The 14,950-nt window shown below is 35.8% G+C and overlaps 1 protein-coding gene across 1 annotated transcript in view; it reads left to right on the forward strand.

The window, feature by feature from the left end:
* LOC118736366 overlaps positions 1-14,950 on the forward strand; it is a 443,387-nt gene that overhangs the window by 399,957 nt on the left and 28,480 nt on the right. The window contains exons 5-6 of the mRNA XM_036466460.1: positions 4,369-4,755; positions 6,666-7,038. Coding sequence (XP_036322353.1) covers positions 4,369-4,755; positions 6,666-7,038 — 760 coding nt within the window. The remainder of the gene's footprint in view (positions 1-4,368; positions 4,756-6,665; positions 7,039-14,950) is intronic.

Genomic DNA, 14,950 nt, shown 5'->3' on the forward strand with positions numbered 1-14,950 from the left:
ATGTATGTATGTATGTATGTATGTATGTATGTATGTATGTATGTATGCATGCATGCATGCATGTATGTATGTATGTATGTATGTATGTATCTAAGTACATTTGCGGTAATTATGAAGATATAAATATTCAATGTGGTTATCACTGCCGATTTTCAAATAGAATACATATGTACATTAGACTGCATCACCAAAAAAAGTTGCGGTTTTTCCGCCGGGATTACAAAATTTATTACATTTTAAGATGTTCACCAAAATATTTGGGAAAAATATTATGATTTAAGTGAGCTGGACCGATTTGAAAATACCTCCAAATATTGAGTTTTTTTATGAATAAAAATAGTTTCGTAAAGAACTTTTTGAAAAAAGTCCCTTTTGATGACAAAACAGACTAAACTTAAAAAATCTGCATAAAAATATTTAAAAATCTTTTCAACGGAATCGTAAGAATGAGATTTTTGATGCTGTTTTTTTTACTTTTTTCAAAGATTGATTGACGAAAATTTTGAATAACTGGGCCAAAACTATTCTGATTTAGACTTATGGGATCTCAGTAGAAAGGTATTTTCACACTGTTTTTATTTCTGTCCAAAAAAAAAAAATCATTCGTTTCCCATTTTTTTTTTTTTTCCAAATACCAACACATCTTAATTCAACTTTGAATGACGTTCGTTTATCCTACCTTTCTCTGTCATCCTTTGAATGAGTTTATTATCAAAGAAATAAAAAGGGTGAGAAAATACCTTTCCACCCACACCTCTTAAGTCTAAATCAGAAGAGTTTAGGCTCAGTTATTCAAGTTTTTCTTATACCAATCTTTGAAGAAAGTTAATAAACAACATTAAAAATCTCATCATTACGATTCCGTAAAATTTTTTTTTTTTTAATATTTTTATGCAAATTTTTTAAGCTTAAACCGTTTTGTCATTTGAGGGGAATTTTTTCAAAAAAAAAAAAAATTAAGAAACTATTTCTATTCATAAAAAACTCCATTTTTGGAGGTATTTTGAAATTGGTCCAGCTCACTTAAATCGTAATATTTTTTCGAAATATTGTGGTGGACGTCTTAAAATATAATAGATTTTATAATTCCAATGGAAAAATAGTACAGATTTTTTTTTTTTTGTATGGGGAGTGATGCAGTCTAATGTACCTACTTTATTTTTATATGCAAATCATGCTGCATATAATTTCATGCATATTTATGTACATATGTATATCGTGGCACGCACATACACATTTTCATATGTATGTAAATACGTCATATTTTAGAGAAATACGAAATTCATGTAATCTCCCTTTTTTCCGAAATGGCACAGCATTGAGATAAAAAGCTTTTAGTCTATTGGAAAAATGGTTCTTTAAAAAATCGTTCAGTTAACCTCAATGTATTCAATAGTGAAGACGTTTCTGTTTTATAAGATTTTGAAAGTAAATTTACATACATACACATGTACATACATACTAAGCAGTGGTGTGAATTTAAAGTAAAAAAAAAAAATATAAAAAAGTTGTAGTTATTATTTATAAAATTGCGTGCTAAAAGCTCTTTATCTTTACAACAAAGAAATGTCGCGAATCAAATGCAAAAGGTTTGTTCTGTTGATTTTTTTGCGGTGGGCGTTACCCAACAGACGCTTTCATTACAAACAAAAATGCTACTATTTAGTGTTGCAGTTTTGTTCAGCAATGCAATATAGGCTGTTAAAAGTACATAAAAATTTTATTTAAATTTATATTTGGCAAATTTATATTCGCAATAAATCATCATCCAAATTTAGAAAGCTAGCGCTACGTTCACAATTTAGAATTGAAAAAAAAACTCCGATTTATTGTTTTCGAATTAACGAAAATTATCTAAAAATAACAATACTAATTAATCGTATAAAGAGATAAAAGAAATTTCTTTATAGTTTAGATAGCACAAAAAAGGTACGCCTAGATATAAATAAATTTCTGGCGGAAGAGAGGGGGTGGAAGGAATGCCGCCTAGATATACTACATACATACATACATGGCTAAAAAAATGCAATAAATAAAAAACATTAATTTGGGAGCGGTTGGGATGTGATCATCGCTGTGAAATTAGACAACAAAAAGTTTGTCAACAATTTCCGCGATTCGAACAAATAGTTTTATTTAGGTGATTAGAACAAAAATTAATTGAATAAAAGAGCACAGGAACAATAATAAATTTAAGTATTGTTGGGCGAATTTTTCATTAAATGTTTTTCGGTCTGACTTTAAAATGTGTGAATTGTTTGTAATGAATTTATCGCCTTTTAAGCAAATAATGAGAATATGGTAATTAGAGCAATAAATGCCAAATGACTATAATTAATTTAATCGTACTAAAAATATAAATATTTTGTGTATGAAATATCAAACAAAACACCTCTTTGAGGTAAAATTTTCGAGTAACGAAAGCTGAACTAGAAACACAAAATTTATGATATCAATTTCGTGACGAAAATGATATGCATTTTTTAACTGCCTTGGAAACGTATGGAAAATCTTTTTTATTCATACGAATCGTTTATGACTCTGCAAGACCTTTCCAACGCCTGGATAAAAACTTCTAAATCTCGTGTGTATATAAGCGAGTCATGAAAAAAATCGCAACTGAACTTCAGTTTTTATAAAGTTTTATGACTACATACTCTGCAAAGAAACAAAAATGTAAGACAGGGCCTTTCTTTAGTAAGGTGGCGACGATGTGCATGTGTACTCATTTGAAGACTCGATAAAAAGTGAAAGTCTGAACTCAATGCCATTATATCCTCCATCAATTCACTTAAGTTTCAGCCAACGAAATATGAGGCAAAGATTAGGGAAAACAGACATGTTGTCAGGTAATCTCACGAGGATACCTGAGGAATTTTGTGTAGTAGAATTCTCTGAATTTTTATTATTTTTAATAAAAAACGCGCACTAGCACTGTATATATATATATGCATGTCTGTACATATGTACATTAGGATGCCTCACCAAAAAAAAAGTCTGGCCTTCGGATGGGATTTTTTGTCCGGGTTCATTAGATCTGCACCGTTCGTTGATGAGGTGTCAAACTAAAGGACTTGGCCTGTAGATTTGCAATAAGATTTTGCTTTTTCGAAAAGTGCTGCCCCCTTTCAAAAAATTTAATTAAAGTTATTAAAAAGACATCAACTCTTTCAATTTGAATTAAGGTAATTGAAATGTGTATCATCGTATGGTTGCCAGACGAAACATGTTTAAGGAGGAGTTGAAAATATTTTGAAGAGGGTTGCCACCTGTTTTAAGAGTCGAATTTAGTTAACTTCTACACAACCTATGTCAAATATTAAAATATGGGTATCAAACACAAGTGTTAGGAAATCTTTAGTTTGAACATATAGAATTTTATTTGGGTTTTAAAGAGGGTTGCCACCTGTTGAAAAAGTTTAATTACAATTGTTTAATAAGTTTAACGAATTTCAAAAAGTTGGGTGTCTAGCTTAATGTGTTTTAAAAGGATTTATTTGTGAGCTGTATTTAGAAGAGTTGACACGTGTTTCAAAAATCAAATTCAACATAATTCGTCAGTTAATTGATGTATATGTTTGTATCACAATGTCAGACGAAAGAGATTTACCAAGATATGAGTTTGATTATACTTTTAAAGATGGTTGCCACCTGTTTAAAAAGTCGAATTTATTCAACTTATACACAAGTTAAATAAAATATTAAAATATGAATCAAACGCAAGAGTTTTAAGAAAACTTTAGTTCGAAAATATTTTTGATGAGGGTCGCCATCTATTCGAAAAGTAATGTATATATATATGTATATACATAAATATGTGAAGCTCATCAGATCTGCACCGTTATTTCGAATTTCAAAAATGAGAGGTCAAATTAAATAACGGGACCTGTAGATGTGTAAAAAGGTACTTTTTTGATGTTAGAACTTTCTTTTTAAGCGGTGTAGGGTGATATGGTATTTGATAAAATGAAATTCCAACACTATGCGAGACCTCCCTTTACCTAGAAACGGCTAGACGGATTTGGATGAAGTGTTTGGAGTATTTTTTTAGTTTCACGTATTTAAAAAGTAAAATTCAATTTTGGCGTTTTAGCGCCATCCGGTTTCACTAGTAAAATTTATTATACTATGGATGTCTTAAGACTTCCCTTAAAATATTTCGGAAAAATTTTAAGACTTCCGTGAGCTGGACCGAATTGATAATACAAGTACCTCCAAAAATCTCATTATTTTGGTTCGGTTCATAAAAGTTGTAAACATTTTTATTCAGACCTTTTAAGCACTTGTATTATGTAGAAAGTTTTTTGTAAAAAATATTTTAAAGAATTCATGTATTACATAAAAACTGGTTTTGTTTCTTTTCAACAGTTTCAAACTACACCTGCTAGTGCTTTCATTAACGCTAGCGAGCTTTTCCTTTGCCACCGAGCTTTCTACTACTTTAAACATCTTCGCGCCAGCGACCATCAATGCCACGGAAATCATCGACACTCTCCGAGAAAATAATACATTGAGAAGCCTAAAAAGTGAGAATTCTAATGAAAATATCGATGGAGATTATGACGACGAGAATGAGGACTATGATGACGATGATAATGAGAACAATACGCCAGGTGAAAGAACAAAACATTCGCGTCAAAAACATATAGCCATAATAAAGCGCGTGGGCACAACTTATGTCTGGGGTCGCTGGGAAAAATGGACAAAGTGCAGCAATTCCTGTGTGCAAATTCGGCAGAGGAAATGTATTGAGCGGTAAGTGGATCATAAAATGTCTGCAATAAAAGCCTAATTTAACGATTCGATCTCGTGTTTCCCACTTTTTCTTGGCATAAATTGGTACTGAATTTACAGATTTTTCAGATCTCCTCGAATGAATTCGTCTTTGATTTCCAGCACCGTATTTTCTGTGAGTTTTTGTTAGGTTTCAACCTTTTCATCTTGCGAGTCAAAGGGCTTGAAGACTTACTGCCGGTTTTACCAGAAATTTAAGTGAAAATGATTTTTTCCCTTCTGCAAGTTTTCATAAGAGAACAGATCACTTTACGCTTAAAATAATAGTAAATCTGTCATTTAGTATGGACGTTTAGTATGGGAAATTAATCCATTAAAAGCGTAGGCGAAGAAATGCCTGCTGTAGCGTAGGGCTTGCCCGCATGCTGGTTATCCATCCAGCAGGGAAAAGTAGCTTTGTGAGTCACTACAATACCGACGAGGATTGAGATGAAAGACATCAACGAGGGGAGTTAATTTACCTCTAACTACAGATAAATTTAAATATATACAAAAATAGAGTAGGCACTGCGACCAATAGGTCTACGTTACCATAACAGTTGGGTCTTTGAAACCTGAACGACCCAGACAGGACTGTCACTCCTTTCCCTTCTCCCTGAATTGGCTGTGCACTCCTGGAGGAGGTGCGATGATGTCTATTTGGCGGAGTCACCAAAGTGATATTGGCCAGGGTTCAGGACCTATCGCTGGCAAGGCAGCAGCCATTCTGACTAACTGATCGGCTTCCTCACTTCCTTCGACTCCCTGCCTTATGCCCTGGTACACATATTAGTTGGATAGCATTGACCCCAGCAAGGGAATTCAGCTTCTCTATGCACTTCAACACCAATGAGAATTTGACCTCCAATGCTACCTGTCTATAACATAAAATAACGATCCCCTCACTACGATAACTCCTACGAAATTTAGTATCTGCGCACAGACTAATGGCATAAACCTCTAACCAAAACATTGCCCTTTAGCGATTTGATTTTACACAATCAACTTAAACTTTTACGTCGGTTTAATTTGGGTCCTCTATTCATTTATCTGCCTTGTGACTCATTGGAGTGATAGATTGTCTCGAAACAGAACTTTGTCAGGATATTTATACACCATAGAGATGCCCAAAAACGAACTGCTTCGGTGGTAGCCTGACTAAGGCAGCAGGTTATGCTCTGCTGACCGAAGGTGACAGCCAGTTTACCTATGAGCGCACCGCGTCCAAATACATCTATAGGGTTTGTACCGCTGCCAGTTTCTGACCACTTTGGTAACCAGCGACCGGTCGATGGATCGTCCCCGTGGTAACAACGGATTCCTTCTCCATTTAGAACTTTGGCTTTGCACTTATTCTATTAGAAATACGCTTTGTGAGCGCGGATTTGAAGAAAATCAAATGTCTGAAATAGTTTGCGTACATCTTGGAGTTTCGATTAAGTTTCGTTATTAAACGTAAGCACCGCACGGTACTTCTGTCAAAGTCAGGTTTGAAAGAGATTTAATAGTGGGCTCATGCTTTTCCAGCCACTTCAGCAGTAGTGTTAGGTCTCTAGAATTCAAAGTAAGTTCAAGTACATATCGACTGCTGAGTGGAAGATCGACCGAAATAGGGCGTTCTTCAACCAAATTCTGAAATAGGGCATTCTTGGAAAGTTTTTGAGATAGGACGTTTTCGAATTGCCTGCCGGGATAGGCCGATCTTCCACTCAGCAGTCGATATATAGCAGTATATGGAAGTAAACTTGATCACTAGACGTCTTATTCGTGCTTCTACTGTTCTCATTCGGTTAAAACTCTCTTACCCTAGACCTCCCCTACTTGGCTCTATTCTCAATGCTATGAGTAATTGTCTTCCTTTTTACTGACACTGTTTTTTCTTCAATCCTTAGGAAGCTCACTTCCCTCGATGCTGCTCCAATTGATCGTGAATTCTATCCAGAGACAAATAGTCGCTTTGGCTGTTTTGGGATTATAAAACGTTATCGCCACTGCAAGGATGAGAAGTGCAAAGCCAACAAAAAGCGACAGCGTGATGAGCAATGTGCAACCTTCAATAGGATACCGTACAAGGAAAAATTCTACAATTGGCTTGGCTTCGAGAAGGAACATAATGAGTGTGAACTCTTTTGTCGTCCCAGCGGTTCGGGCATCTTTGTGAGCATGAATCAATCGGTGACTGATGGCACAACGTGTGGCCGACCGGCGGTATATTATACGCACTACTATCGGCGGCGTGCAGTGTGTGTAGAGGGTATTTGTCGGGTGAGTAAATGGAAGTGATAGAAAAAAAATCTAATTTCATAAGGTTAACAGTATCTAATGAAAGCAGAAAGTTCAAATTCTTTAAGTTTCAGCTTAAGCTTAAGTTTTTTAGTATTGGTTTTTGTATTCCAAGAAAATTCCCATACAATTTTTTTTAATGAGCTATAATTCTATAAATTTTTACTTCATTATTATTTCTACTTTCTAATTCCATTGATAATTGAACTTTTCCACCAGCTGACCTTCACGGCTTCTATTCCATGCTTGATGAGTTTTCTTGATAAGAACAAAATCACATAGATTATTTTGTAATCAATACCTTAATGATTATTACACATGAAAATCTAGGCATTTATCAGCTAATACTCATATAATAGAAATCGTGCTCCATTGTTACATAAGTCACATTGGTCAAACGGCTCAGCTTTGATCGCTTTGATGATCGCTCAATTCTTCTACGTTTCAAGATTAAAGTGTAAAAGTTGCAAGAAAAAATTACACACTTGATTAAATTTGATTGAATTGCTGCTCAGCTGGTTGAGTTGTACAACTGCGGTGTGTAACGCTTTGCGCGCAATATGCGCGAGTGCATCATCACCGTCGTCGTCATCACTACGGCAGAGAGAGAGTCTCAAACGACATAGGCCGGCGTTCCCATTGCCTTTTGACGGCTTTGACCGTTGCGCATCGTCGTCACAAAGTTATCACGATCCGCTTAGCTCATTTGCGCAACGATTATCTCTAATTTGTTAAAATGTACATTACCGTGTTCGCTGTGTGGACATGATAGTTCTGATAAGCAATTGGCCGTTGGCGTATGTATGCAGTTTTGGTCACGGCGTGGAAGCTACGGCTGCTGGCCATTCTTATGGCTACAAAACTGTCCAAGCCGCCGTTGAGTCTAAAAAGCGTTTAAGAGTTTTTTATTTTTTATAATTTTTTTTTTTGTGGTGGCACTTTGTCCAGTTGGCAGCTAGCAGCATTGCCGCTCGTTTGTTTGATGATGACGCTGATCTTGTGCCTTAACCGCCAACTGGCAGCTATGTAAAGCATTTAACAAGATCGCCTACGGTAATTTCTTTTTTCTTTGGGAACTGTAACACTGTTGAGAATACTACTTTTTTTTTCTAGAACGCCCTTTTAGTATAAATTACTGTTCATAAGTATTTAGATTTTTGACCTCTTGATCTCATTGGCGCGTGCGAACGAGGCGTTTGTGGTGTGAAGCTAACGTTGGCGTGAGATGAGGAGGAATAGTTGGTTACATGCATAAAAAGTGAATTTTAACTTAGACTTAAGGTTTGTATAAAGGCACTATAGGTGATTTGATAAGTTTTTTTTGGCAAAAACTATGTACACTAGGGTGGTCCAAAAAGTAAAGTGGGAATTTTAATGCTCTCACACCCTAGGATTGTTCTATATCGAAACAAAATATAAAACCCTTAAGTTTTATTTTGGAATCAAAAAATATTTAGAGGTCGCTTAAAACGGGAAGAAAACAACTTTTCGTAGAAATGGTAGAAAATTCTTGAAAATCAATATTCTTCGATCGAAAAACTCAGGTTCTCGTCAGGAGACTTTCCACAGTAATACCCAATTGGTTATTTAACCAATTTTTAATACTAGCAATTTTAATTGGTCCCCTCATTTGCATTTTTCGGGGTTTTGGCGGACTTATAAATTATAGTTATTATGAAAATATGGTTAAATAAATAGTTGGGTATTATTATTGGGCATCCGCTGAAGAGAAACAGATTTATCCGATCGAAAAATATTAATTTGCACGAATTCTTTACCATTTCTACGAAAAAGAGGTTTTTCCCCATATAAAATACATGGAAAATTGAGCGTTTTGAGCGACCTCTAAATATTTTTCGATTTCAAAATAAAAAATAAGGGTATAACTTTTTTCGATATAGAACAATCCTAGGGTGTGAGAGCAGTAAAATTCCGACTTTACTTTTTCCCACATGTATTTTTGGACTACCCTCATTTACATACTTACAAAAATAAACTTTTTGTACTTGATATTTTATAAAGGAAAAAATCAAATTAAATAACGGTGTCTTTTGTTTTTGGAAAAAAAACGAACAATAACTGCTAAGCAAAGGGTAAAATTTTGTTGTCTGCGAGTTTTTTTTTAGCTATTTTTCAACAACCATATGCACCTAAAAAATTAACAAAAATGTAGAATTTAAAGAAAATAGTAAGTACTTTTTTGATTTTTTTTTTTGGGAGAAAAATATATGCATTTGACTTAATATTTAATATCTATTTTTTTTTTTTAATTCAAAACTTTTAAAATGCTGTTTGCATTTGGCCAGTACTTAGACTGTCAAAAACGTGTAAAATTAATAGTTTGGAGTTATTTTCCTCAATTTCATGTTGCAATTTTTGAGAAAATTTTTTGTAGGTATTCTTAATACTTTCAGTACCAGTTGGTTGGGAGAACCCAATAAAGGAAGGAAATAAAAGGTTATTTAGAATTTTGTTGGTACAAAGGCTGCTTCTTTTAACTTTTAAGCAGACTAATTAGGAAATCCAGACCTTTCAGGTTTTCAATTGAAATTAATGAAAAACTTATTGTGGTAAAAATAGCCTCGAGCTCAATACAAATTATTGAATATAATTGTTATAAGGCCATAAAATAACAAAAAACAAATGAAAATAATATAATTTAGCGATAGTTTTCAAAAATAGCCGCTCTATAAACAGTTTTTATAACTATGTGGACTTTTTTTCTTTAATACAAATACTTATAAATCTTTAAATCTCTGTTTTTGAAGGTCGAAAATACAGTTTTATTTTAGGAAAGTTATAGGTTTTGAAAAAAATCTGGCAACACTGCGGGTGAATCAGGATACTTGCAACTTCACCTCTGGCCCGACGAAGCGCGACAACAGAGTCGAAATCTCTTTCGGTCACCGCGCTTCGTCCGATTTGGAGCGATGCGCGAGCTATTTTAGCCGACAATTCACGCTGCATCCTCTGGCGGACAAAGCGAAACGGAGAGTGACCTGAAGGGTGCACAAACAGCCAACAACAGCCAACAGAGGAGAACCTATCGTTCGATCACCCTCCTTTCCCCGGTAGCGAATACACTATACATTGCTACTCGCATATTATACGAACTACCTGACCCCAGCGAAACATCAGCATGATTTCCGTAAAGTGAAAATAAAACAGGGGGTGTCCTTTCCCCATTAGTGTTCAACTTCTATATTTGTAAGCCCCCTAAACCACTAGAGGGAGTCTCGATTGTCTCTTACGCTGATGATTGCTCGATAATTCCGTCTGGGAATGGAATTGATGACCTGTGTTCGAAAGTAAACGGTTACCTCTCCGAGCTTTCTCGCTTCTTTACTGCCTAGATGCCTAATCCCCTACCCAACAAAATCCTCAGCTACCCATTTCAGCACCTGAACGAAGGAGGTCAGACTGCAGCTGGGTATTCACGTCGATGACGTACCAATTCCGACGGTGAATAACCCGAGAATCCGCGGAGTAACGAGGCACAAATGCTCCCCATAAAGGAGCACAACACAATGCTCTGCTAGAAATTCTTAGTAGAGAGCCTCAGACGTGGACACCCGAACAGACACTTGCCTACAGATGAGCCCTCGCCAAGGCACGTCAGAACTCATCTATACGAACTGACGGGCGGTTCATAAAGCAACCTTTGGACCCAACAGCATATCGACAGGCCTTGTGCGGCATTCATAGGGAGCCGGTCTCAAGTTGCGTAGACTTCAGACCTGTGAATGCCGTTCTGCGCACACAAACACCTGACGTGGACGACGCGGAGCTGCGTCTGCCTCGGGAGACTCGGACCACAATAGCCCAACTTTGCTCTGGCTACTGCAGCAGGTTGAACTCGTATCTGAGAAGACTAGATGCGGATGTGCCTAATGAGTTCCCGGCATGCAGAGAGGCATCCCTCGACTCGAAATATTTCTTAGCATGCCCACAAAACCCACTCAAGTGACGTCTCTGCCCCTGTGGACAGACCCTATAAAAGCTGCACGCTTCTTGGGTCTCTCGTCGGTCCCGGGGTTGTTGTAGCCGCTACAACAACAACAACAACAACTACGTAAAATCAGCTGTTAATGGTTACGATACCTATAACCGATGTTTGTTAATGTGGTTAACCTTAATGGCAGTGGTTATGGCTATGGCGTTAAGGTATGTATGCCACCACTAATTTAACCTTAAAGCCGTTCAGTTGGCCCTTTGGAAGTTTTCAACTAAAAATATAGGCATATATGTAAGATATGTAATTGCAAATAAACTTCCGTCCCAAGAAAGAAAAAAAGAAATCAAACGAAACTTTTGTCTTTTACCATTCGATATCGAATGCTTGTATGCGCACCTGTGTTACACTTGCATACATACATAGGCGCCCTCTTTTTTGCTAAAATAAAGTTTTTGCTTTTTAAAACGCCACCTCACTTGCTTGCTTTTATTGCCACTAATTTCTAGGCTGCATTTAGATAATATGCCTATTGTGTTGTTTGCTATTGTTGTTGCTTATGAAGATGGCATCAGGGCATCTGTGCGCTTGCTATTCCGCCTTTTATCATTTTTTATGTCTTTTCAATATTTCATTCATTATTGTTGGCTTTTCACGCACTTGACCTCATCCACCCTCGCTATACCCCTTTCTATGCCCGATTGGTGGTACTTCAAGTTCAATTGACGCTTTTTCTCATTAGTTTTTCTTTATGGATTTTTTCTCTCGTATGAACGTCTTTCTTTGGGCTGGTTGTGAGTGTTACTTTCCGATTTTTCACTCGTGTATATTGGCCGCCAATAAATGTATTACTACTTGGCCATTGTGTGTTGTAGTACAGAGATCTGCGAGTGTCTTTGTTATTGTTAGTTGTTAGTTAGCCTCAGCTATGGGATGCTGCATTGGTCTGCCGGCGTGCGATTGTTGGGGTTTCATGAAGATTTTTCAGCTGTCTTTCCGTTTTTGCTATTACTCGCAGTATTGTTGTTGTTATTACTTTTATGTATTTTTGTTATGATTTGGTTAGCGTTGCTCGCGCATTATTGTTGTTATTGTTTTTGCATTTATCTTCATGTATCGCATTATATGTATTTTGTGTGTGTGATTTTTTCGCTTTTGGTTTTAATTTTTTTTCGCTTTTGTATGATTTTTGAAAAATTCGAAATCATAAATATTTCTCGTAGCTCAACTCATTCGCTGATGTTTTGTCAACCGCTAAACAACGTGTTGTCAGTTGCGTTCGGTGTATGTTACGGTATTCTGGGTGACGGTGCATTAGTGCGACAAGTGATCGGTGGTCAGTGGGTGAACTAATGAGTTGTTAATTGAGTTTTTGCGGCTAAATGTAAACAATTAATACTGTGTGTGAAAGAAAATCAACACAAATAAAAAATCTCATTAAGGTTTTAATAAAAGAAAAAATTTTCTAACGAGCTAATAAAATGTGAGGTGTACTTAAAAAGATTTATTTCAAAAGGCCGAAAAAATTCGATTTTAGGATTAAAAAAATAAAAAATAAATAAAATTTTACTGAACAATTTTTAACAAAAAACGCTCAAGTAGCGTTTAAGAATTGTTTTTAAAAACTTTGAATTTTTAGTTCCATTTTATATAATTTTATGGAAAATATTTTTTCAAAACAAGTGAACTAAATAAAAGACTAATGTCCTTATTCATAAAAAATAAATTGGTTTTATAAAAGGTTTATAAACTGAAAAATGTATGAAAACGTCATTTTATAAAGCTCTTTAAACCTACTTTAATTTTTATGAATGAGGCCATAACCATTTTCAGAAAACGTAAATCCAAAATCAAGCCTTCTCTGCGCATACAATTGCGCTTGTTCAAACACAGCTTAATTTACTTTCTTTCCACGCGGATCAGTGCAGATTTTTATGTAGAGAAATATATAAATACATACATACGGGTATGTAACTTCTTGATCACAAAGGCATCGCCTCTAGTAGTAAACCTGCCTTAAAGCAAATTATGTGAATTTCTATTTATTTTACTATATTCGCAGCGCATTTTTGATGGCTTTTGTCGGCATTCAAGGCAAAAATGAGTAAAAGCAAGTAAACAAATTAAGTTGGTGCGAAACCAAACTTTATATACCCAACGCAAGTATTAACTGCACTTTTTAACGTTTCTGAAAATTAGATTATAAGAAGATTATTTTAAACTTTTTCGATAATGCATATTGGCAGAAATCGATAAAGTGCTTACCGAGATAAACATATGTAGTAAAAAATGGGCGGTGCCACGCCCCTTTCCTAATAATATATAATAATCTTTTCCAAGCGTCCTGAGTTATTGAAATTGTGGAGTTTTGGTATTTATAAAATTTACCGTTATATGGGAAGTCGGCGTAGTTTTAATCCGACTTCGAAAATTTTCAATATTTATTTATTTTTTTTATATGAAATATCTGTGGAGAGTTTGATAGATATTATATAAATTATAAATTGGCTATCGAGATACTTATTAACTAGGTAGTCATAAGTGGGCGGTGACACGCCCATTTTCCAAAAATTTGTGATAATCTGATATACTGCTAAAAGAGTCCTGCAAACATCGCTTTGCAGGCTTATTCTGCGTTGATAATAAAAATTGTATTACCGGTGAAAAAAGGTGCTGCCAATTTTTGAACCGTTTTCGTATTCTGCACACCCTTGGAACCGAAAAACTCTTCTAAAGCGGGTGGTGCCACGCCCATTTTCTAAAAACTTTATAATTGTCTTGTATTAATTTTGCCAAAACTTAACTTCACATTCAAACTATCAATAATTTGGATCCAGTATTTACGGAAATATCGAAGTTTTTGGATTATGCGAGAGTACCGTTATATGGCAAGCGGGCGTGGTTACAGTCCGATTTAAATCATTTTGAATATCAGCCTTCCTTGGAAAAAGGAAAATCTGTGTACCAAATTCTGTTGAGATATCTAAATTTTTGCTCGGGTTATCCTGTACACGAACATAGAGACATGGCTTTATCGATTTCTCTATTCATTCTGGACATTTTCGTATATACTCGTATATAAGTATATCTCTGTGTGCGTAAATCTGATGTTTAGCATGCCGGATATCTGCAGCATATTTCACGCAGGGGTAGCCGTTTTACATGGGGTAGTCGACTAGCTATGCATCAATGTCAAACTGATTAGAAGGTTAAAGATCTACACCAAGCGGCATTCTGCGATCTAGGATCAGGCATGGTACGCTCGAAACTGGTCGTGGATTGTCCGATTTCTCATACAATTGCCGCGGATAGCTGCCAAATCAGGTTGAATTCCGGCGCACGGTGCTATTGTGCCTCATAGTAGGGAATTGTGTGGTTGATTAAATGGCTAGGCATGACAGCCTTGATGCCACCTCATCAGACACACAGGAAATCCTATACCCGGCCTTAAGGCGTTCTTGTGACAAGCTGTGAACTGTGGCAGATGGGCTTTTAATCGGCTAAACTGCGGGTTGACGGCGGGTTGTCAAAAGAGCTTATGCTGTTGGCTAAGCGTCAACTCTTCGATCTGACAAGTTTTCGTTCTTCTCCCTCACCCTGTCGGGAATAAACTAGTATTTTAAAGTTTCCTGGTTCTGAAGTAGTTAAAGGTACTTTTGCAAATACATATTCACTTATACTTGCATGCACATTAGGGTGGTCCAAAATAATTAAAGTCGGAATTTGAATGCTCTCATCCTTTAAGATTGCCCTATGTCGAAAAATATACACCCCTATTTTTTATTTTTTGCGATATAGGTACGGTGACCATCCATCCTTTATTTTAAAGGACATTCCTTTATTTTAACCCCTGTCGTTTGTAATTGTTTTGAAAATAAAGGACGTCTTCTGTCCTTTATTTCTTAAATTGTCCTTTAAATCAGCTCTGCATTTTTCAGAGGT

This window comes from Rhagoletis pomonella, unplaced genomic scaffold (assembly GCF_013731165.1).
Source record: "Rhagoletis pomonella isolate Grant_MI unplaced genomic scaffold, Rhpom_1.0 Rhpom_scaffold_00003, whole genome shotgun sequence".
Lineage (NCBI taxonomy): Eukaryota > Metazoa > Arthropoda > Insecta > Diptera > Tephritidae > Rhagoletis > Rhagoletis pomonella.